General features: G+C 39.3%; 3 protein-coding genes across 6 annotated transcripts in view; 1 reads left to right on the top strand and 2 right to left on the bottom strand.

The window, feature by feature from the left end:
* Positions 1-7,077, top strand: part of dip2ba (disco-interacting protein 2 homolog Ba) — a 43,054-nt gene extending 35,977 nt beyond the window's left edge. For both annotated transcript variants that reach the window (XM_072450054.1, XM_072450053.1), the window contains 14 exons: positions 698-778; positions 877-1,000; positions 1,109-1,230; positions 1,316-1,427; positions 1,997-2,106; positions 2,183-2,313; positions 2,420-2,588; positions 2,758-2,928; positions 3,487-3,548; positions 3,632-3,689; positions 3,801-3,875; positions 4,135-4,309; positions 4,385-4,508; positions 4,639-7,077. In XM_072450054.1, the coding sequence (XP_072306155.1) occupies positions 698-778; positions 877-1,000; positions 1,109-1,230; positions 1,316-1,427; positions 1,997-2,106; positions 2,183-2,313; positions 2,420-2,588; positions 2,758-2,928; positions 3,487-3,548; positions 3,632-3,689; positions 3,801-3,875; positions 4,135-4,309; positions 4,385-4,508; positions 4,639-4,891 (1,767 nt within the window). In that variant the 3' untranslated portion in view covers positions 4,892-7,077. The remainder of the gene's footprint in view (positions 1-697; positions 779-876; positions 1,001-1,108; positions 1,231-1,315; positions 1,428-1,996; positions 2,107-2,182; positions 2,314-2,419; positions 2,589-2,757; positions 2,929-3,486; positions 3,549-3,631; positions 3,690-3,800; positions 3,876-4,134; positions 4,310-4,384; positions 4,509-4,638) is intronic.
* Positions 1-20,362, bottom strand: part of rpl10a (ribosomal protein L10a) — a 216,846-nt gene that overhangs the window by 140,339 nt on the left and 56,145 nt on the right. Inside the window, exon 1 of one of the 3 annotated variants that reach the window (XM_072450055.1) lies at positions 7,937-7,942. The exons of the other annotated variants lie outside the window; for them this stretch is intronic. Within the exon in view, the coding sequence (XP_072306156.1) occupies positions 7,937-7,939 (3 nt within the window). The 5' untranslated portion in view covers positions 7,940-7,942. Of the gene's footprint in view, positions 1-7,936; positions 7,943-20,362 lie in introns of those variants that run through there. 3 annotated transcript variants of the gene reach the window in all.
* On the bottom strand, positions 11,025-17,017 carry LOC140362533 (chymotrypsin-like elastase family member 2A). Its single transcript, XM_072448619.1, has 6 exons — positions 16,945-17,017; positions 16,548-16,716; positions 15,063-15,185; positions 14,511-14,785; positions 11,352-11,494; positions 11,025-11,265 (listed from the first exon to the last, which is right to left on the bottom strand). The coding sequence occupies exons 1-6, from the start codon at positions 17,015-17,017 to the stop codon at positions 11,029-11,031; spliced, it is 1,020 nt and encodes a 339-aa protein (XP_072304720.1). The 3' UTR covers positions 11,025-11,028.

Below are 20,362 nucleotides of genomic sequence, written 5' to 3'. Positions count from 1 at the left end.
CGCAGTCCCTGCTTCTCTTCTGTCTAATGTGATTTTGCAGCTGTGTTTTTGTGTTTTTGAGAGCAGCACTATAATATATATGATTTTGTTTAATTCCCAGTTTGAATGTGCCATATTTGAATAAACTGAATAAGTGTAGCTGGTATAGTGCTGCTTCTACAGTCCTCTAATCCGTAAACCTGAGTGTGCCTCCTCTGGCTGCTGTCTCTGTGCTGCTCCTTGTGTGGCATGAGCTTGTGAGCAACATGAAGCGACAGAGACAGAACACCACCTACAGTCTGTCACACTGCTCTGACTGTGTTAATGGTGTGGTACTTTATAAATGTTATCTTTGTGTCCCAGTTCTAGCAAGGACCATGTCGCTTTTGTCCTGTACTTTTGTGTACAATTGATTGATAGTACAGCCTCCTAGTTTGTTCAACAGTACACTTTAACAAATAGTTATAGTTATAACAAATAGTAAATAAGTAAATGTTATAAGACAGAACCTAAAAGTTACAGTTTTGTGATTTTAAGTGTCTTAAGTATTTAAATATAAATCACACACAAGTAAAGAGACTTTACACACATTTACAGTGATAGATTGTTAAACTTATACATACTTCATTTTTGAGTCAAATTGTTTCTGAATGATATTTATAATTTCTGAAGAATTTGTTCTCTGCTCAATGTGTAACATTTTGTTTCCCGTTTTCAGCACCAGTTTTTGTCAGAAGCGCTGCAGTGGAGAGCACAAGCTGACCCTGACCATGTTCTGTATGTGCTTCTCAATGCTAAGGTAAAACACTGATTCATGTATTTCTATGACAAAGTCTTAATACAGTTCCCTCATGAAATGTTGTTATAAAAGATGCAACTCTGTGTGTTTGCCTGTAGGGGGTGGCGGTGTGCACAGCCACCAGTGCACAGCTTCACAAGAGAGCAGAAAAGATCACAGCAACTCTACAAGAGAGAGGAGGCCTTAACACAGGAGACAATGTGGTGTTGCTATATCCCCCAGGTACAACTGCACACATGCTCACAATCACAACCAAAAAAATACAATTGTGAAATATAAAGTGTAATAATGTTATGAGTCTCATTTCTCCCCTTTCTGTAACTCTTCCAGGTATTGACCTGATCGCTGCCTTTTATGGGTGTCTGTACGCGGGGGTCATCCCAGTGACCGTCAGACCGCCTCATCCACAAAACCTGGCTGCTACTCTCCCCACTGTTCGTATGATCATTGATGTGAGTCACGCACACAAAATACGTGCACATTCTTGGTCTGAAATTATGTACTTTGAAATGTAATGTATTTCGGTCTCATTTTTAGGTGAGCAAAGCTGCGTGCATCCTCACCACTCAGCCTCTCATGAGGATCCTCAGGTCGAGGGAAGCAGCCGCCAGCGTCAACATCAAGACGTGGCCCACCATCATTGATACAGGTCCATACAAAATAATGAAGTTACTAGTATTTGAATTTATCTTAACAGTGTGCTGAAGTCGCATGAATGAACCACAACCAAAGGCAAAACCTTAACATCCACTTTAAACCACAAGGAGTCATCAGTGTCGTTTCCTCATCTACACATTCTCTATCTGGACAGGCACTCGTGAAAGCAGTCCGGAAAAGGCGAAATGTCAATTGGAAATATTTTTATCTGATTGTTAAAAGCGCCACAACAATAACGAGCCGAGAAATCAATCTGTTGTTAAATCCAGTCAGATACACAAAGATCCACATTTTTAAAAACAAAATAGTCTTAAATAAGGCCAAAGTACGTTTGTCGGTGTTGCCATGTTTGTTAAGATTCGTCCTTTTGACTTCTGCCCAAACTATAATGTGAACAGTCAGCCACTTTGCCGGCGGCTCAAACCTAATAGCCCAAGCTGGATTCTCAAGAGAATTCATCTGGTTGGCCAGGTTACCATCTTTGGATGTTTCAAAAAAATGAAAAAGATTCTCAGATAATGACTGAAACCTGTACATTAATCACACTCTGGCCCACTTCAGATGATCTTCCCAGGAAGCGCCCCCCGAGCATCTACAAACCTCCCACAGCCGAGATGTTGGCCTACCTGGACTTCAGTGTGTCCACCACAGGGATGCTCACCGGGGTCAAAGTAAAGACATATCTATTCCTCCTCTTTGGTTTTTGTTTGTGGATATCCTGTGATATTTTTGGCCTTGTTTTGACAGATGTCCCATGCGGCGGTCAGTACTCTGTGCCGCTCTATTAAGCTGCAGTGTGAGCTCTACTCCTCTCGCCAAATAGCCATCTGCCTCGACCCGTACTGCGGCCTGGGCTTCGTTTTATGGTGCCTCTCCAGGTAACACACTATTAACATACAGGATTAGATTACATGATGTGGCAGTATATACTATCTGGTAGTAATGGTTAGTTTTAATTGCATTACTTTGTCATGTTTTTTTTAGCGTTTACTCAGGTCACCAGTCCATCCTTATTCCTCCTCTGGAGCTAGAGAGTTCACTGCCTCTGTGGTTGAGCACTTTGAGTCAGTACAAGATCAGAGACACGTTCTGCTCCTACTCTGTCATGGAGCTATGCACTAAAGGACTTGGCACACAAACTGAGATACTAAAGGTAAACAGTCAATAGTTATCAGTCAATGCTATGCAATATGGAAACTTGTTGTAAATGTGCTTTGGATCAGACCATGTTTATTTGGCCCCTAATTAGTCAAAAAAAAAAAAGGTTCAAATATGCACAACTCTATTGAATGTGGTAGTATGAGCGCCTCTCTTGCCCCTAGACGCGGGGAGTGAACCTGTCCTGTGTGCGGAGCTGCGTAGTGATAGCGGAGGAGCGCCCACGTTTGGGCCTCTCCCTTTCTTTCTCGAAGCTCTTCAAAGACCTTGGCCTTTCGTCTCGGGCCGTGAGCACTGCCTTTGGATCCAGAGTCAACCTGGCCATCTGCCTACAGGTCAGTATTAGGAAGGTTTGAGTTTAGAATGCAAATCCTTAATGTTATACAGTACGTCAGTGTTTCTCAAATTGTGGTACACAAGCGTCTTCTGGTGGTACGTGGGCAGTACATTTTATTTACATTTCTGCTCCTCCTTTAGTAGGTACAACGTCTGTGACAATGTTGTATGTTTACTTAAGACCTGATTTAGATCTGATGGTAATTGGAAACCCAAATTGGTGTGAAAAGTGACCCATTGGTATACGTAATGGACCATCTTAAATTAGATAATAAATTGAATTATATTAGATTTGTGTTGGATATAGTTTGATTACATTAAAATAACATTTGACAATAGTTTTCTCTTATTTCAAGTTCTTATAACAGAAGACGCTTGGTATTTTTTCATTTTAATTAAAATTAGACATTTTATGTTTAATCTTATTTTTAAGTCAAAACATACTCAAATCAAGATAAATTATACTTATTTTAAGCGCGTACTATCACTTAATTGCTGTATTGATATTGACTTGAAATTAGGTAGATGATAAATGAGGATTCTCTTGTTCTTCTTAGGGCACAGCTGGACCTGACCCCTCTACGGTCTATGTAGATATGAAGTCTCTACGACACGACAGGTAATTCCTCTGCACATTACCACACAAAGATGGCGGCAGGCTGTGCAGGTCTAATGCTGTAGTCCATGTTGTTTTTCCTTCAGGGTAAGACTGGTAGAACGAGGGGCGCCGCAAAGTCTTCCACTCATGGAGTCGGGCACAGTGCGTATTGATTATTGACTTGAGGCTCATTTTCTGACAGCAGGAGAATGTAATAATCAGGGGTAGGTTTATGCCTGACTCTAAAACCATGCTAAATCTGTCTAACTTTAGATCCTACCTGGAGTCCGGGTCATCATTGTGAACCCAGAGACCAGAGGTCCACTGGGAGACTCTCATCTGGGAGAGGTAAGCGCTCTAGTATTTTAAAACCACATTGTGTAAAACTGTAAGCTTTGGACAAAAAAAAAACATGTTGCAGCAGTTGTCATTGGATCACCTGGTGCCTACGTACACATAAAAATACATTTTGTAATGCTGGTGTCATTTAACTGTATTGTTTTACAGCGTAATAAATCATAATTTGTTGGTATTGAATGTACAGGAAATGCACATTAAACCCTATATAATGTCAGAGAAGATTTAAGCTTTTATTTTGCTCGATTAGATCTGGGTGAACAGTTCTCACTGTGCCAGTGGTTACTACACCATCTACGGAGAAGAGAACCTACAAGCAGACCACTTCAACACCAAACTCAGCTTTGGAGATCCACAGACTGTGTGGGCCAGGACCGGCTACTTAGGCTTTATCAAAAGGACAGAGCTTTTGGATGCAAGTGGAGGTAAGATCATGGCTAATACCGTGAGATGATGTAATAGATTACACAAATGTTTTTCACCTTTCATCACCTTTGCAGATCGTCATGATGCCTTGTTTGTGGTGGGCTCTCTTGATGAAACATTAGAGCTGAGAGGGCTGCGATACCACCCCATAGACATTGAGACTTCAGTGTCCCGAGCACATCGCAGCATTGCCGAGAGGTGAGTATTGTTGGTTAGGTGAGGGTACAGAAATATCCTGGGGTTTTTCAAAAACTAGTATAGGCACTGTAGCAAGTGTAATGGAGCTTTGTTCAAGACTCTTTTTAAATCTGTGCCTTTTTACTCTCAGTGCCGTGTTTACGTGGACCAACTTGCTGGTAGTGGTGGCAGAGCTGAGCGGGTCGGAGCAGGAGGCCTTAGACTTGGTGCCTCTTGTCACTAATGTGGTTTTGGAGGAGCACCACCTCATTGTGGGCGTAGTTGTCATCGTGGACCCAGGTGTCATACCCATCAACTCCAGAGGCGAGAAGCAGCGGATGCATCTGCGGGACTCTTTCCTGGCAGACCAACTGGACCCCATCTATGTGGCCTACAACATGTGAACAACCCTCGATGAGACGCGGAAACCTGAGCCGGGCTCTGTGCACACACCAGGGAGGGCCCCTGAACACCAAACTTCTGCAGAGCAGTGCAGTGAGCGCATGCTTCCCTCTGACAAACTGTTGCTTCCACCTGCTCGACCTCTGTAGTCCAGGTGATTTGGGATGGGCGGGGCTGGCAGTTTAACTGTCAGATGAAGGGAATCTGTCTTCATCTGTCATCTCTCTCATGGCTCCCATTTTTATTCAAGCTGTTTCAATGCATCTTAGAAAACTATGATTTCATTCCTTGGTTTTAGGCTAAACCATGTACCTGTTTCCTCTGTCCTTTGTTCCTCATTGGCAGGACATTGTACCTGCCCAGGGGACCAGACCTATTCCTGTTGCACTTTAAAAGTCCCTGCTGTCCCATCCAGCTGATGAGGACACACCCCCACACCATTCACCCGAGCCCATCCCATAAGCCAGTATCAGTCCAGTCAGTATTATCACCTGCCTGAAACTCCCCAAAAGCAGGGGCACTGTGGCTTTATTTTGCTACAAACTGAATGCGTCCCACAGAAACTGTCATACAACATGAAGAAAAACAACGGCTGAGCTTTACCAGGCACATTTTTCTTTTATGTGCGAGTAGGAGTTGGTCCTTTAGATAGCTTTTATGATTGTATTAGTGCTAATTAATTTGTTAAAATAAAACCGTTTCCAGGTGAGAAGCTGTAGTCAGTGTTGTCGAGCTGTACAAACAAGAGTGCATTTAAAGGCTGTGTCTGAAATGTTTGTAAAACTGTAAAAGAAAAAAAAGAAAAATGACATGCTCTACTGAATTAGATTATCCAAATTGACCTTTGTGTCCTTCCGGCCATTTAAAGCTGGTTATATTAGAAGACGTTACTATAATTAAGATGGACATCTTGGATTTTTTTACGCAAACTCTGTTATATTATTGAAAATATTAAAAAAAATAACTGAATATACTGAATATTTCAGACACAGCGTTAGTGGGCCAAAAAAGCAAAATGATCTTACAATTAGGAGCTCTCAAGTAAGGCTTGATGTTAGCACTAGTGCTAAATTGTGCTAATCTAAATGGCTACATTCATCTTTCAGCTGGAAAAAAAAAAAACGAGTACAAAAAAGCCCAGATAAACAGGTAAATCCAACATTAGTTTACTAAGGGTAATGTATCATATCTTGACTTGAGCCACTAGCTTTTCCAGTCCGTGCTATTACTGTGTTGGCATCATATCTAGATCACCAAGAGGCAGAATAGTACCTTTATGCTGCGTCTTTGTGACATTTAGGATTAGTGAAAATATAAAGGAAACTCACAGACTTTGGCCTTACTAAACCTGTGGAGCGTCACCACTTTTACATATCTGGCTGTAACATTCGTACAAAGTCGGCCTCTCCAAATCACAATGTTTTTATCGGGGGAGCAGGAAGTGTGTCGTGTCATTTGAACGCGCCTTTAATCATTTCATTATTGCCATTTTGAATCTTGTCGAATGTCTGTAACACTGAAGAATAATTGGATTTGAAAATGAACAACAATCAGAGCTGCCTTTGTGAGAAAACAGCAGAAAAAGTCCATAAAATCATCCTCAAAGGGGCCTATGATGAGGGTAAAGGATGTCAACTGTATACTGAAACTTAGAGGTCAAAAACTGTATTATTGGTGTTAATGTGTACGCGGGAAAGTGTCTATGATAAACTTGACTGATAGTTTCTTACTTGACAGCATTTATTTCTACATTGTTTTGTTTTTTATGTTAAACTCAGTACAAGAAAAAAGGTTTCACATTGTTTTGGCTGGAGAGATGTGCACTTTTCCCAGTATGGTTTTAAAGGTTCTCTGGTTCCAGGTCTATCCCCAGATTTTAAACCATTCTTATGTTAATTTCTGTTTTTACATGTCGTTTTCACTGTATTTTATGTCTTTCCATCCGAAATTTGAAGTTAATATATTTTAAACGTGTCGTTCTCTGTTAAACTGCACATCTCTCTGTTATAAATAATACAACTTTAATAAACCACTTTTCATTTTGTGACAGTTGCTGGTGATTTATGAGACAGTATTTTTAGACAAATGTACACATGACTAAGTGAAGCTGTTTTTCTGCCTCTTATCTCGTAACAATGCTTTGTTGCTACTGTTTCACTTCAATTTTAAATAAAGTTTTATAATTTCCCGTTGGCCTTAAAGCCTTTTCAATAGACATTGGTGCTATTCTTCATAAGGGAAATTGGTCGTCCAATGTCCTATTATGAGGCCATTTTTTTCCATGTTTGTGACTTTATTATACAGTGCACTATTTCTCTTCAATTACACTTTCAGCGGCCAAGTTGAAGAGAACATTGAGCATTTGAAAGTTACAATATTATTTTAAGCACAAAATGTAATGTCCACAAATTGAGGTTATAAAATTGGGGTTTTCCACACAAAAACTCAAGGGCCCACAATGTATACCTCAAACCAAGGACTATCCGATCACTATGCATTAGTCAAGCTGCAGCGAAGACGCTCTGAACTGGTGCGAAAACATGTCACTGTCATTTGGATGTGTTTCATGTCAAATAAAAGATAATTTGTCAAAGTTTCTTGTGTCTGTCTTCTAATTCTCTGCGAGCGTTGAAATAATGTCTGCAGGTGTCGCTCAACCCAGAACCTGTAGTTTGTGTTTTCTCTAGCCAGTTTGGGAAGGACTCAAGTCACTTCAAATATTTACATTTTTATTTCTCACTATGTATATGTATATTTTTCTGAGTTACATCCCTACATGCTCCATGTGTTGGACTTTTGAGGTAAACATTATAAAAAGTTAATGCGAAACACAGGAAATTATATATTTAAACATAACTGGAAGCTTTGATTAATGGCTGAACAATGGCAGAATGTTCAATGCAATTTTATTTGCAGCCATATCATTTAATCAAGTCAAATTAATGTTTCTCAAATAGAAGTTTAAAGTATGGACCAAGGAAATTAATAAAGAGTGAAAAGTATTTTGTGAAACTACAACAACTGCAACTTCTGACTGACATCTTTGTCATCTTTGCAGAACACTCAGTAGTAGTCATAATATAATGCATCCATGTAGTAGTCATAATATATTACATGGTAGTAGTCATAATATAATACATGGTAGTAGTCATAATATAATACATCCATGTAGTAGTCATAATATAATACATGGTAGTAGTCATAATATAATGCATCCATGTAGTAGTCATAATATAATACATGGTAGTAGTCATAATATAATGCATCCATGTAGTAGTCATAATATATTACATGGTAGTAGTCATAATATAATATATCCATGGTAGTAGTCATAATATAATGCATCCATGTAGTAGTCATAATACATGGTAGTATTCATATTATAATGCATCCATGTAGTAGTCATAATATAATACATGGTAGTAGTCATAATATAATACATGGTAGTAGTCATAATATAATACATCCATGTAGTAGTCATAATATAATACATGGTAGTAGTCATAATATAATACATCCATGATAGTAGTCATAATATAATGCATCCATGTAGTAGTCATAATATATTACATGGTAGTAGTCATAATATAATACATGGTAGTAGTCATAATATAATACATCCATGGTAGTAGTCATAATATAATGCATCCATGTAGTAGTCATAATACATGGTAGTAGTCATATTATAATACATCCATGTAGTAGTCATAATATAATGCATCCATGTAGTAGTCATAATATATTACATGGTAGTAGTCATAATATAACACATGGTAGTATACATAATATAATACATGGTAGTAGTTATAATATAATACATGGTAGTAGTCATAATATAATACATGGTAGTAGTCATAATATAATACATGGTAGTAGTTATAATATAATACATGGTAGTAGTCATAATATAACACATGGTAGTAGTCATAATATAACACATGGTAGTATACATAATATAATACATGGTAGTAGTTATAATATAATACATGGTAGTAGTCATAATATAATACATGGTAGTAGTCATAATATAATACATGGTAGTAGTTATAATATAATACATGGTAGTAGTCATAATATAATACATGGTAGTAGTTATAATATAATACATGGTAGTAGTATTATGTCATAATATAATACACGGTAGTAGTCATAATATAATACACGGTAGTAGTCATAATATAATACATGGTAGTAGTCATAATATAATACATGGTAGTAGTCATAATATAATACATGGTAGTAGTCATAATATAACACACGGTAGTAGTCATAATATAATACATGGTAGTAGTGATAATATAATACACGGTAGTAGTCATAATATAATACATGGTAGTAGTCATAATATAATACATGGTAGTAGTCATAATATAACACATGGTAGTAGTCATTATATAATACATGTTAGTAGTCATAATATAATACGTGGTAGTATACATAATATAATACACGGTAGTAGTCATAATATAATACATGGTAGTAGTATTATGTCATAATATAATACACGGTAGTAGTCATAATATAATACACGGTAGTAGTCATAATATAATACATGGTAGTAGTCATAATATAATACATGGTAGTAGTCATAATATAACACATGGTAGTAGTCATTATATAATACATGTTAGTAGTCATAATATAATACGTGGTAGTATACATAATATAATACACGGTAGTAGTCATAATATAATACATGGTAGTAGTATTATGTCATAATATAATACACGGTAGTAGTCATAATATAATACATGGTAGTAGTCATAATATAATACATGGTAGTAGTCATAATATAACACATGGTAGTAGTCATAATATAATACATGGTAGTAGTCATAATATAATACATGGTAGTAGTCATAATATAATACACGGTAGTAGTCATAATATAACACACGGTAGTAGTCATAATATAATACATGGTAGTAGTCATAATATAATACGTGGTAGTATACATAATATAATACATGGTAGTAGTCATAATATAATACACGGTAGTAGTCATAATATAATACATGGTAGTAGTCATAATATAACACATGGTAGTAGTCATTATATAATACATGTTAGTAGTCATAATATAATACGTGGTAGTATACATAATATAATACATGGTAGTAGTCATAATATAATACACGGTAGTAGTCATAATATAATACATGGTAGTAGTATTATGTCATAATATAATACACGGTAGTAGTCATAATATAATACACGGTAGTAGTCATAATATAATACATGGTAGTAGTCATAATATAATACATGGTAGTAGTCATAATATAATACATGGTAGTAGTCATAATATAATACATGGTAGTAGTCATAATATAACACACGGTAGTAGTCATAATATAATACATGGTAGTATACATAATATAATACATGGTAGTATACATAATATAATACATGGTAGTATACATAATATAATACACGGTAGTAGTCATAATATAATACACGGTAGTAGTCATAATATAACACACGGTAGTAGTCATAATATAATACATGGTAGTAGTGATAATATAATACACGGTAGTAGTCATAATGTAATACATGGTACTAGTCATAATAACACACGGTAGTAGTCATAATATAATACACGGTAGTAGTCATAATATAACACACGGTAGTAGTCATAATATAACACACGGTAGTAGTCATAATGTAATACATGGTACTAGTACAGCAGCTTTACAGACAGGACAGGAGACACTTGTTTCATCGGTGCCGCGCTGTTGTGAACAGGAGGCTCCAGCTTTATTATTTGAATTATCCTTACGCCGAACAATATAGTGCCAACATGCAGTGGTACACATCGCTCTCTAACATTAACCACACTTTCCTTCCCTGTTCTATTGTCAAAGGATAGCGAAGGAAAGGGTGGTACAAAAAATGCAAATACTCAACTCATGTAATATGATTACTCAGTGAGGAAAAATACCCCTTACACTGTCAAATGGATGACTCATGTAGAAGTAAAAGATATTTCTGGAAACAATCTTAACATTTATGTAAACAAAGTACTACCTGCCTTATATTATTTTCCTTCAGTTTTCTGTTCATCAACCAAATTGTATGAGTGAATCTCATACAATTTGGGGATTTGTTCCAACTGAACATTCGAGATTTTGTAGTTTTATGGTCAGATTTGCAGCAGCACTAGTCCCACACTGAGGACGACTAACATCTGACTTGAACTTGACTTTGGACTTGCCGACCTCTCTTGCGTCTCATTTATCCACTTAAAGTAATTGCTGATCTTCGTGTAAACCCCGGGCTTACGCGGGAGTCCGCACTCGTCTCCAAAGCTGGTGATTCCCAGCTGGTAGAACCTTTTCCGCTTCTCGCTGTAGCACTGCAGAGGTCCACCACTGTCGCCCTGTGGTGCAAACACAGTGTTAAAACAGTGTTACACAGGGGTCCAAACTTCAAATCTGTTCTCTGAAGTGAAACGGGATGACAAACCTCACAGGAGTCCACTCCACCCTGAATAAAGCCGGCGCAGAGCATGTTTGTAGAGATCAGACTGTTGTACCAGGTGTTCTGGTTACATATCTGTCGGTCAATCAGATTCACCTTTGCTTCCTGCAGTGTGTCCGTGTGAACTCCTGCACAAAGGAATGTTCTATTGACACAGGGGGTCCACACTTTTTTCATGAGGGCCAAATTTGAATTTTACACTTATACAGAGCAGAGGGCCACAAAACCGGCAATGTCAAACTTGTCAAATGACAAAGGGAACCATTCGTTTCCATGCGCCTCCACACCTTTAATAAGACTTGGAACATTAATATGACATAGAACACAGTGGCAATCAGCCAATTATGTCAAATGGTTCAACAATTGTTTTGTCTAAAAACAATATAATTTGTTCAGAATGATATTATATTATATTATATTATACACGGGGAAGTGTCAGACGCCTTGCTTTCCGTGTTTACTTCTTAAAACGGCATCTACAGACGTCTGTGTACAAAGGTATGTTCAAAACATTCAGAACTAGATCATTTGCAATGGCTGAAGCCATTGCTAGAGTGTCTGCGTTCTTGCGTAACGGTGAATCTTTGCTGTGGCCTTCAGGGAGCTTGCTCGGTGAAACTGCTGGGCTATTTGACCGCACCGCGGCTCTGCAGCCACGGCCAAAGAATAAAGCCTAAAGAATAAAGCCTAAAGAATAAAGTATAAAGAATAAAGCCTAAAGAATAATGCCCCATTTGTTTCAATGGGGAAAAAGTACTAATACTTTTGAAAATACTGCAAAAAGTACAAGTGGTTCAAATGTCAAAAGTAATAGCACACGTAATACTGTGAAAGCGATCGTAATGAGGTATAACTTGAAATTGGTTAAAGCGTTAAGGAGTTGAAACTGGCTAAATGGAAAATATAATAATAATAAAAAACAGTAGAACATATAGTGTCTGTGTCATTACGCAGACACTCAATGAGCTCCTTGACTGTTTGCTGGATGTGAATAAAATTATATTCTTGTCGAAGTGAAAGCGGCTGATTTCTTATCAATCCAAGCCGACAGGAGTGTTTTTTTTTAGTTTATTATCTAGATAACCATGTGCAATTCTGTCATATGTGCAATTACTGTGAAATTCATGTGCAATCTATGTGCTGTCGTGACACATATTCATGTGCAATTACTGTTGTGATCACATGCAATGGTATTTATGTTTTTATGTATTTATTTATTTGTCTATGGGAGTTTTTTATTTATTTTATTTATTTATTTTTAATTTATTTATAGGAGATTTTCTACTGAAAGTGTTTTTCAGACTTCCTATAAGTGATCTGTTCTTCTGTATCTACCTCTGTATCTACCTGCGTTGCACCAATGAAATTTCCCCATGTGGGACAATAAAGGAATATCTTATCTTATCTTATCTTAAGTATCACTTAACTTCTGTTCATGAAAATATGGCTTGGTTATTAGAAAACCCATGAAAGAATGCTATAAATGACATATCTTTAAGATCAACTTTCCAAACGGCAATTATGTCTGTGATGATAAAATGTTTGATGTTCTCCAGGGTGACTAATGCCACTTAGCTGTTTTATGAAACAGGCACCAATAATTGTTTGTGTATTTTATATTCTCTTCATGTAGTAATTGCAACTATGCACTATAAGATACAGTATCACTGAGATTTTTGTTTTGCTCTTTAGAATCTGATATTTTGTACAGTGAAAAATGTAAATTTTATGTCAAATTAATTTTCTCACAAATGGTATCTGCCTCTAAGTCATTGTATTACCAAAAGTAGAAATAAAGTGTGTTTGCTTAATTCGTTCAGTTGTAAATGTGTATTTTTAAATAATTATGTATTTATACAGTCAATGTAAAATATTACATTTTGTCAAATAGCTCCCCCTATATTTCGCATCACCAGCCGCCACTGGTATAACATGGAATTTTTCTAATTTTACAGTAAAAAGTACTACTTTTTGTTGTTTGGACCAACTTAGCAGGAAGCCGGAGGACCAACAAAAATTAATCTGAGGGCCGCATTTGGCCCCTGGGCTGTAGTTTGGACATGCCTGTATTAAGAAAAGCAAGAAGCTTAAGATGGGATTGATGTTTAACAATGTTTAAGTCGACATCAGGAGAAAGATTACAATCTGATGTGCTACAGTGCTTTTATTTGATTTGTATTTACACTTTCTAGCTCTACAAACTTGTAGTGAAGACCTCTAAGAAGAGGACCAATGAAGCAGTGGATGAGCTACGTGCAATTCAGAGCTGTCACGGATAGTTTGGATGAGTACATGGACACTGTGACGTCATGCATTTGATTCTGTGAGGACAGCATTACACCCACACACACCAAAGTCACTTTGAATAATGACACACCCTGGTTTGCACCAAAACTGAGGCAGTTAAGGCAGCAGCGCACAGGGCCGGTGATAGAGAGCGCTGCAAAGATGCAAAGTATGTATTTAGCAGGGAAGTCGATCACGTCTGAAGCAGCAGTTCTCTGACAACAACCCCGCCTCTGTGTGGAGTGGGTCCCGACTTCTCACTCACTACAAGCTTAAAGCTCCTCACGCTGCAGACAACCGAAAACTGTCTGAGGAGCTCAATACCTTCTATAGAGCTCATTCACTGACGTCACATTCCTATGCACATTGATCATTTACATTTGAGATCACTTTTGAGTGATCAAAAATGTTGAGGCCCCAGTGCTTTCAGATTCCACAAACTCCTTGGATGAGCTACACAAAGGTCTATATTTAGAAAAGTGGCGATCAATCAACTCAGATACATATTTGATATGTATATTTATATTTTGATATGTATATTATTTGAGATATCGGATATCTCGTACCCCGGACATTCTCCAAGCCCACTGGTCCAATGGTTCACAAGTCCCAATTTCCAACAAAGGGTCTACTTCTAAATAAAAATGATGTTAATTCTACAGTTAATTAAGACTTATATATGTGGAGCTCCAGCGCAGGCAGCGGTGCGTGAGCCTGCATGGCCGGGGTTCGGTCACCTGCACGGGGCTGAACAGCTGTCAGCTCTCTGCCGCGCAAGTGAGTGACAATTTCAATTCAACTACAAATAGTTGTATTTGTAGTCTAAACTAAATGCTGTGGGCAGGTGCGGGGACTTACCTTTATAGTTTTTGGACCCCCATCCTGAGATGAAGCACTGGCTGAAATTTAGCGTGGTCACTTCTGACTCGTTGTGAAGGGTGCAGATGGGCTGGACAAACTTGTTCAAGTTCCATGGAGTGTTCAAGCGCAGTAGAGCTATGTCGTTTCTAATTGGGTTTTCAAAATAGTAATCGTGGATCCAGAGTTTTGAGATGGAGCGAACTTGTGCGTGTTCTCCCGGCTGAGACAACTTCGTCAGTCCTGCCCTCACACGGAAACGTTTCAAGTCGATACTGGTGAATGGACAATAAAGAATCTTTTAGGCACAAAGATGTCACAGAATCATGTAGGCTTGAAAAAAGGCCTAAAGAACTACATGTTTTTGTGCAGTCAGGAGCCACAAAAAAGGCAGATGTTTAAGCAGAGGAATCTGATGTTCACACCTAGAGGATGTATTGTTGCTGTTGTTGTTGTGTTACTTTTTATGGCCGCTGGCAGCCAACTAGAAAGGTACATTTACCGCCACCTAATGTAGTTGTTCGTCTTCAAAGTATGTGTTTTACACTATACCGTATAATGCCAGCATTTACAGCATTTACAGCATTTACAGCATTTACAGCATTTTTAATGCCCTGAACTTTGTGGAAATTGGTTCTAACAGCAGATGAGCTGGAGGGTTTGTTAATCTGCTTACTGTGGAAAACAGGAGTGAGTTGTTATTTCCACATAAAATGAGGTTGTACATCAACAACTTCTCTCTCTTAACCTGGAGCTTTGACTTGTGCCATTTCCGTTCGACTCAGCGACACTCCCTTTTCTGTGCCCTGACCAAATAACCATTTTTCCATGGTGCTTTCTGTTTATTTTTTAACAATTTTAGCCTTCTTAGGGACAATGTTATTCAGAACATTCAAAACACTAAATGTAACAAAGTTCAACAAATCATTTACATGATCATTTCCATAAACATTGCACCTGTGGCATCATTTATGTGTCCCCTCTGAATAACTGCAGGACCAATCGGTGGTTTAGGAAAAAAGACGCAGAAATGATCAGACAGCGCAGCATCAACCACATTGACATTTGAAATATTAACTCCCTGTAATTCGGCCCTCAGAGGCGACTGTTGTGATTCTGGGCCTTATAAAAATAAATTGAATTGAATTGAATTAGAAGATCTATAGTGTGCTCTCTGCTGTGGGTGTGGCCTCTCACATGCTGAGTAAGACTGAAGGTTTCAAGGACAGCATCAAAGCTCTAGCGTTTCTGTCACCAACATTATCAACGTGAACATAGAAATCACCTGTAATAAACCATCAAAGTCTGTGATACAAATGGAAGCTTCTCAATAAAATCATCAATAAAAGTTTGGCAGTGCTGGGGAGGCTTGTTTAAAACAATGAAGAGAATGGATGGAGACCGTTTTAGTTCCATTTTAAAGGCTTACTCAAATGATGAAAACACCCCAAATGACCTGTGGGTAACAATAGTTACCAATGTTATTGTAATCGCTTCTGACAGTCTCTCTGCACTGCAAAGCATTAAATCTGCGGAAAATCTGATTGTAGACAAGATATTCTATATAGCATCTTCTATTTGATACTCTCTGTCCAGGAAAGATGTGAAGGTCTCCTTCGTTTGGGTTCCTGCCCATGTCAGGGTGGATGGGAATGAAATGGCTGATTTGGCGGCTAAAAATTCCCTTAAACTGCCACTTAAACTGTAGTGTTACACTACAATCCCCTTTTTGATATGATGGTTTCTGTTGATCTCCTGTCCACACTCAATCCAGTAGGTGGTGTAAATGCACCTTTTCACTTGGCTGTCAACCCATTAAAAGCAGCAGCAGCAACAACAATACTCCACAGAGATGGGAAGTTACAAATCTGGAACATTCTCCACGGAAAAAGATGTTTTTTTTTGTCATTTTTTTTACAAAAGGTTTGAGGTAAAGTAATAGAACATGGAAATAATTGTAACGTTAAGCACTGTAATGTAACGTGAACATTAGATACATGTATGTAAGATATTGAAATGCAACTGAAATGGTCGTACTTATGTTTCATGAAGCAGTGGGAGGCGGTCAGCACCCACTGAGAGTTCAAAATGGTCCCACCACAGAAATGGTCCCACGGCATATTGTAGCGCAACTTCCTGCTGATGCTGACCTGCCAAGGCCATGACCCCTTCAGAGCGTCCTTGCCCCCCACGATCCTTGAGCCACCTGGGGGGAGAACCGGGGACTGCAACCCACAGCCTAAAGAACAAGAACGATAATGCTTTAATTATTCTGTAGGTGGTTCATAATGTCATCTTCTTCTTGTGTTTTATGACGGTTGGTATCCATAAAGTGTTACATTACCGCCACATACTGTAGTTGAATGTCTTTGTTGTAACTTGTATCTATGGTTTTAACTGAACCTAAATAAAAAAGGTAATTCATTTGACTCACTTTGGCTGTTGTACTCAGCGTGTGCAGACAACGCCTGGGCTGCCAAAAGAACCACAAATACAAACAAATGCATCTCAATTTAACCGTGTGCTCGGAGTCAAGTTATACTTCAAAATGAACTATATGGTGAGCAATGGCAGAAGACATTGACATTGCGAGTGTGTTGGCCGTGAGCACACCAGTGTGTAATGCATGTGGTTGTTGTTACTTTTAATGGCGGTTAGCAGCCGACTGAAAAGGTGTATTTAATGCCATCTACGGTAGTTGTACGTCTACAAAGTACGTGTTTTATGCTATACCGTATACAACATTAAAAAGAGAGAAAGATGAAGAGAGGGAAAGAGAGACAGAGAAGATGAAGAGAGAGAAAGATATGTTGTTGTTCTTTCATGATGATGATGTCACACCTGCTTTGTGTAATGTCACACGTTACAAACATTCCGCGACATCACCAACTTCTTCTCCATCTAAAGTTTGAGAGAGCGAAGTGAGAGAAGCCTTGCTCCCAAGTGTGGAGATCCCAAGTGTGGAGCCTCCATCCAAGTGTGGAGCCTCCATCCAAGTGTGGAGCCTCCATCCAAGTGTGGAGGTCCCAAGTGTGGAGCCTCCATCCAAGTGTGGAGCCTCCATCCAAGTGTGGAGCCTCCATCCAAGTGTGGAGGTCCCAAGTGTGGAGCCTCCATCCAAGTGTGGAGCCTCCATCCAAGTGTGGAGCCTCCATCCAAGTGTGGAGCCTCCATCCAAGTGTGGAGGTCCCAAGTGTGGAGCCTCCATCCAAGTGTGGAGCCTCCATCCAAGTGTGGAGCCTCCATCCAAGTGTGGAGGTCCCAAGTGTGGAGCCTCCATCCAAGTGTGGAGCCTCCATCCAAGTGTGGAGCCTCCATCCAAGTGTGGAGGTCCCAAGTGTGGAGCCTCCATCCAAGTGTGGAGCCTCCATCCAAGTGTGGAGCCTCCATCCAAGTGTGGAGCCTCCATCCAAGTGTGGAGGTCCCAAGTGTGGAGCCTGCATCCAAGTGTGGAGCCTCCATCCAAGTGTGGAGCCTCCATCAAAGTGTGGAGCCTCCATCCAAGTGTGGAGCCTCCATCCAAGTGTGGAGCCTCCATCCAAGTGTGGAGGTCCCAAGTGTGGAGCCTCCATCCAATTGTGTAGCCTCCATCCAAGTGTGGAGGTCCCAAGTGTGGAGCCTCCATCCAAGTGTGGAGGTCCCAAGTGTGGAGCCTCCATCCAAGTGTGGAGCCTCCATCCAAGTGTGGAGGTCCCAAGTGTGGAGCCTCCATCCAAGTGTGGAGGTCCCAAGTGTGGAGCCTCCATCCAAGTGTGGAGCCTCCATCCAAGTGTGGAGGTCCCAAGTGTGGAGCCTCCATCCAAGTGTGGAGCCTCCATCCAAGTGTGGAGCCTCCATCCAAGTGTGGAGGTCCCAAGTGTGGAGCCTCCATCCAAGTGTGGAGCCTCCATCCAAGTGTGGAGCCTCCATCCAATTGTGGAGCCTGCATCCAAGTGTGGAGGTCCCAAGTGTGGAGCCTCCATCCAAGTGTGGAGCCTCCATCCAAGTGTAGAGCCTCCAAGTGTGGAGCCTCCATCCAAGTGTGGAGCCTCCATCCAAGTGTGGAGCCTCCAAGTGTGGAGCCTCCATCCAAGTGTGGAGCCTCCATCCAAGTGTGGAGCCTCCATCCAAGTGTGGAGCCTCCATCCAAGTGTGGAGCCTCCAAGTGTGGAGCCTCCAAGTGTGGAGGTTCCAGAATTACTGAGAATACCTTGGTTGTGGATAGAAGGGAAGCACCAAGCACCAAAGAAGAGGAAAACGAAGAAGAGTCAGCTCTGGAATATAGTCTGGAGGAATCTGAAGAATGAGTCCACAGAAAAGAATAAAGTCTAAAGAATAAAGTCTGGCGCTAATGTAACACTTGGATACCAGCTGCCATAAAACACCATAGAAGAAGAAGAAGTCGAACTACGGTAGGTGCCGCTGTGCCGCTGGTCTTCTTGGGCGGGGAGGTGGTGGTGGTCTGTGTGGGGGCCTTGAGCCTCGAAGTCTAAAGAATGAAGTCTAAAGAGTGAAGTCGTCTTTTTCTTTGGTGTGTTATGGCTGCAGTAGTACATCTTAGTCTTTATTCTGAAGTTTAAAGAATAAAGTCTAAAGTCTAAGACGTACAGCTACAGCAGGTGGTTGTAAGAAGAAGCAGTAATGTAACATTTTCATACCAGCCGAGACTTCTTCAAATGAAACCGTTTTCATCAAACTTATGCAAACTGATATTATTCCCATTCTCCAAGGTCATAACATAACTAAATATACCAGTTACTTTGATCTTGGACCTTGCCTATGCCTGCCTCAAGAGCCATGTAGTTTTTTCAGGATATTTTGTCCCAGTTTTCTTTGTAGCTTCCCAGAGGTTGATGCTATAGCATTGTAAGTGGTGCCAAATGAAAGCTTATAATGTTCTTATAGTGTCAAACACATGAACACCAGTGTACATTTTAGCAAATTTTAATGCACAAACATAAATATTTATATAGTAAAGCTGTTTAGACAATAGAGTAAAATGTTTGAGATAAAGTCATGCATCATATGATGTCATCCTTTCCCAGCATAAAAAATATGTATGTTTGTGCATTAAAACTAGTTCAAATTTACACAGGTGTTCATGTGTTTGACACCATATGCATTTACACAGGTGTTCATGTGTTTGACACCATATGCATTTACACAGGTGTTCATGTGTTTGACACCATATGCATTTACACAGGTGTTCATGTGTTTGACACCATATGCATTTACACAGGTGTTCATGTGTCTGACACCATATGCATTTACACAGGTGTTCATGTGTTTGACACCATATGCATTTACACAGGTGTTCATGTGTTTGACACCATATGCATTTACACAGGTGTTCATGTGTTTGACACCATATGCATTTACACAGGTGTTCATGTGTTTGACACCATATGCATTTACACAGGTGTTCATGTGTTTGACACCATATGCATTTACACAGGTGTTCATGTGTCTGACACCATATGCATTTACACAGGTGTTCATGTGTTTGACACCATATGCATTTACACAGGTGTTCATGTGTTTGACACCATATGCATTTACACAGGTGTTCATGTGTTTGACACCATATGCATTTACACAGGTGTTCATGTGTTTGACACCATATGCATTTACACAGGTGTTCATGTGTCTGACACCATATGCATTTACACCATCATTTGGTACCACTTTCAACTCAACCTGGTTGATGGTATAGAATTGAAAGTGGTACCAAATGAAAGCTAATAAAATGTTCTTGCACAATAATAAACCACTTTTCATTTTGTGACAGTGTTTTTAGACAAATGTACACATGATTAAGTGAAGCTGTTTTTCTGCCTCTTATCTCGTAACAATGCTTTGTTGCTACTGTTTCA

Source organism: Eucyclogobius newberryi, unplaced genomic scaffold (assembly GCF_026437365.1).
Source record: "Eucyclogobius newberryi isolate DKJ021-1_F unplaced genomic scaffold, fEucNew1.0.hap1 SCAF_17, whole genome shotgun sequence".
Lineage (NCBI taxonomy): Eukaryota > Metazoa > Chordata > Actinopteri > Gobiiformes > Gobiidae > Eucyclogobius > Eucyclogobius newberryi.
Note: the sequence above shows the minus strand (reverse complement) of the source record. Positions and strands in the feature narration are given on the sequence as shown.

Coding starts and splice junctions, on each gene's coding strand:
- LOC140362533 (XM_072448619.1), bottom strand. CDS start 17,017: ATGCATTTGTTTGTATTTGTGGTTCTTTTGGCAGCCCAGGCGTTGTCT. Junction 14,786..15,062: donor GTAAATGCTGGCATTATACG/GTATAGTGTAAA, acceptor TCCATTCACCAG/TATCGACTTGAAACGTTTCC. Junction 11,266..11,351: donor GTGGAGTGGACTCCTGTGAG/GTTTGTCATCCC, acceptor TTTGCACCACAG/GGCGACAGTGGTGGACCTCT.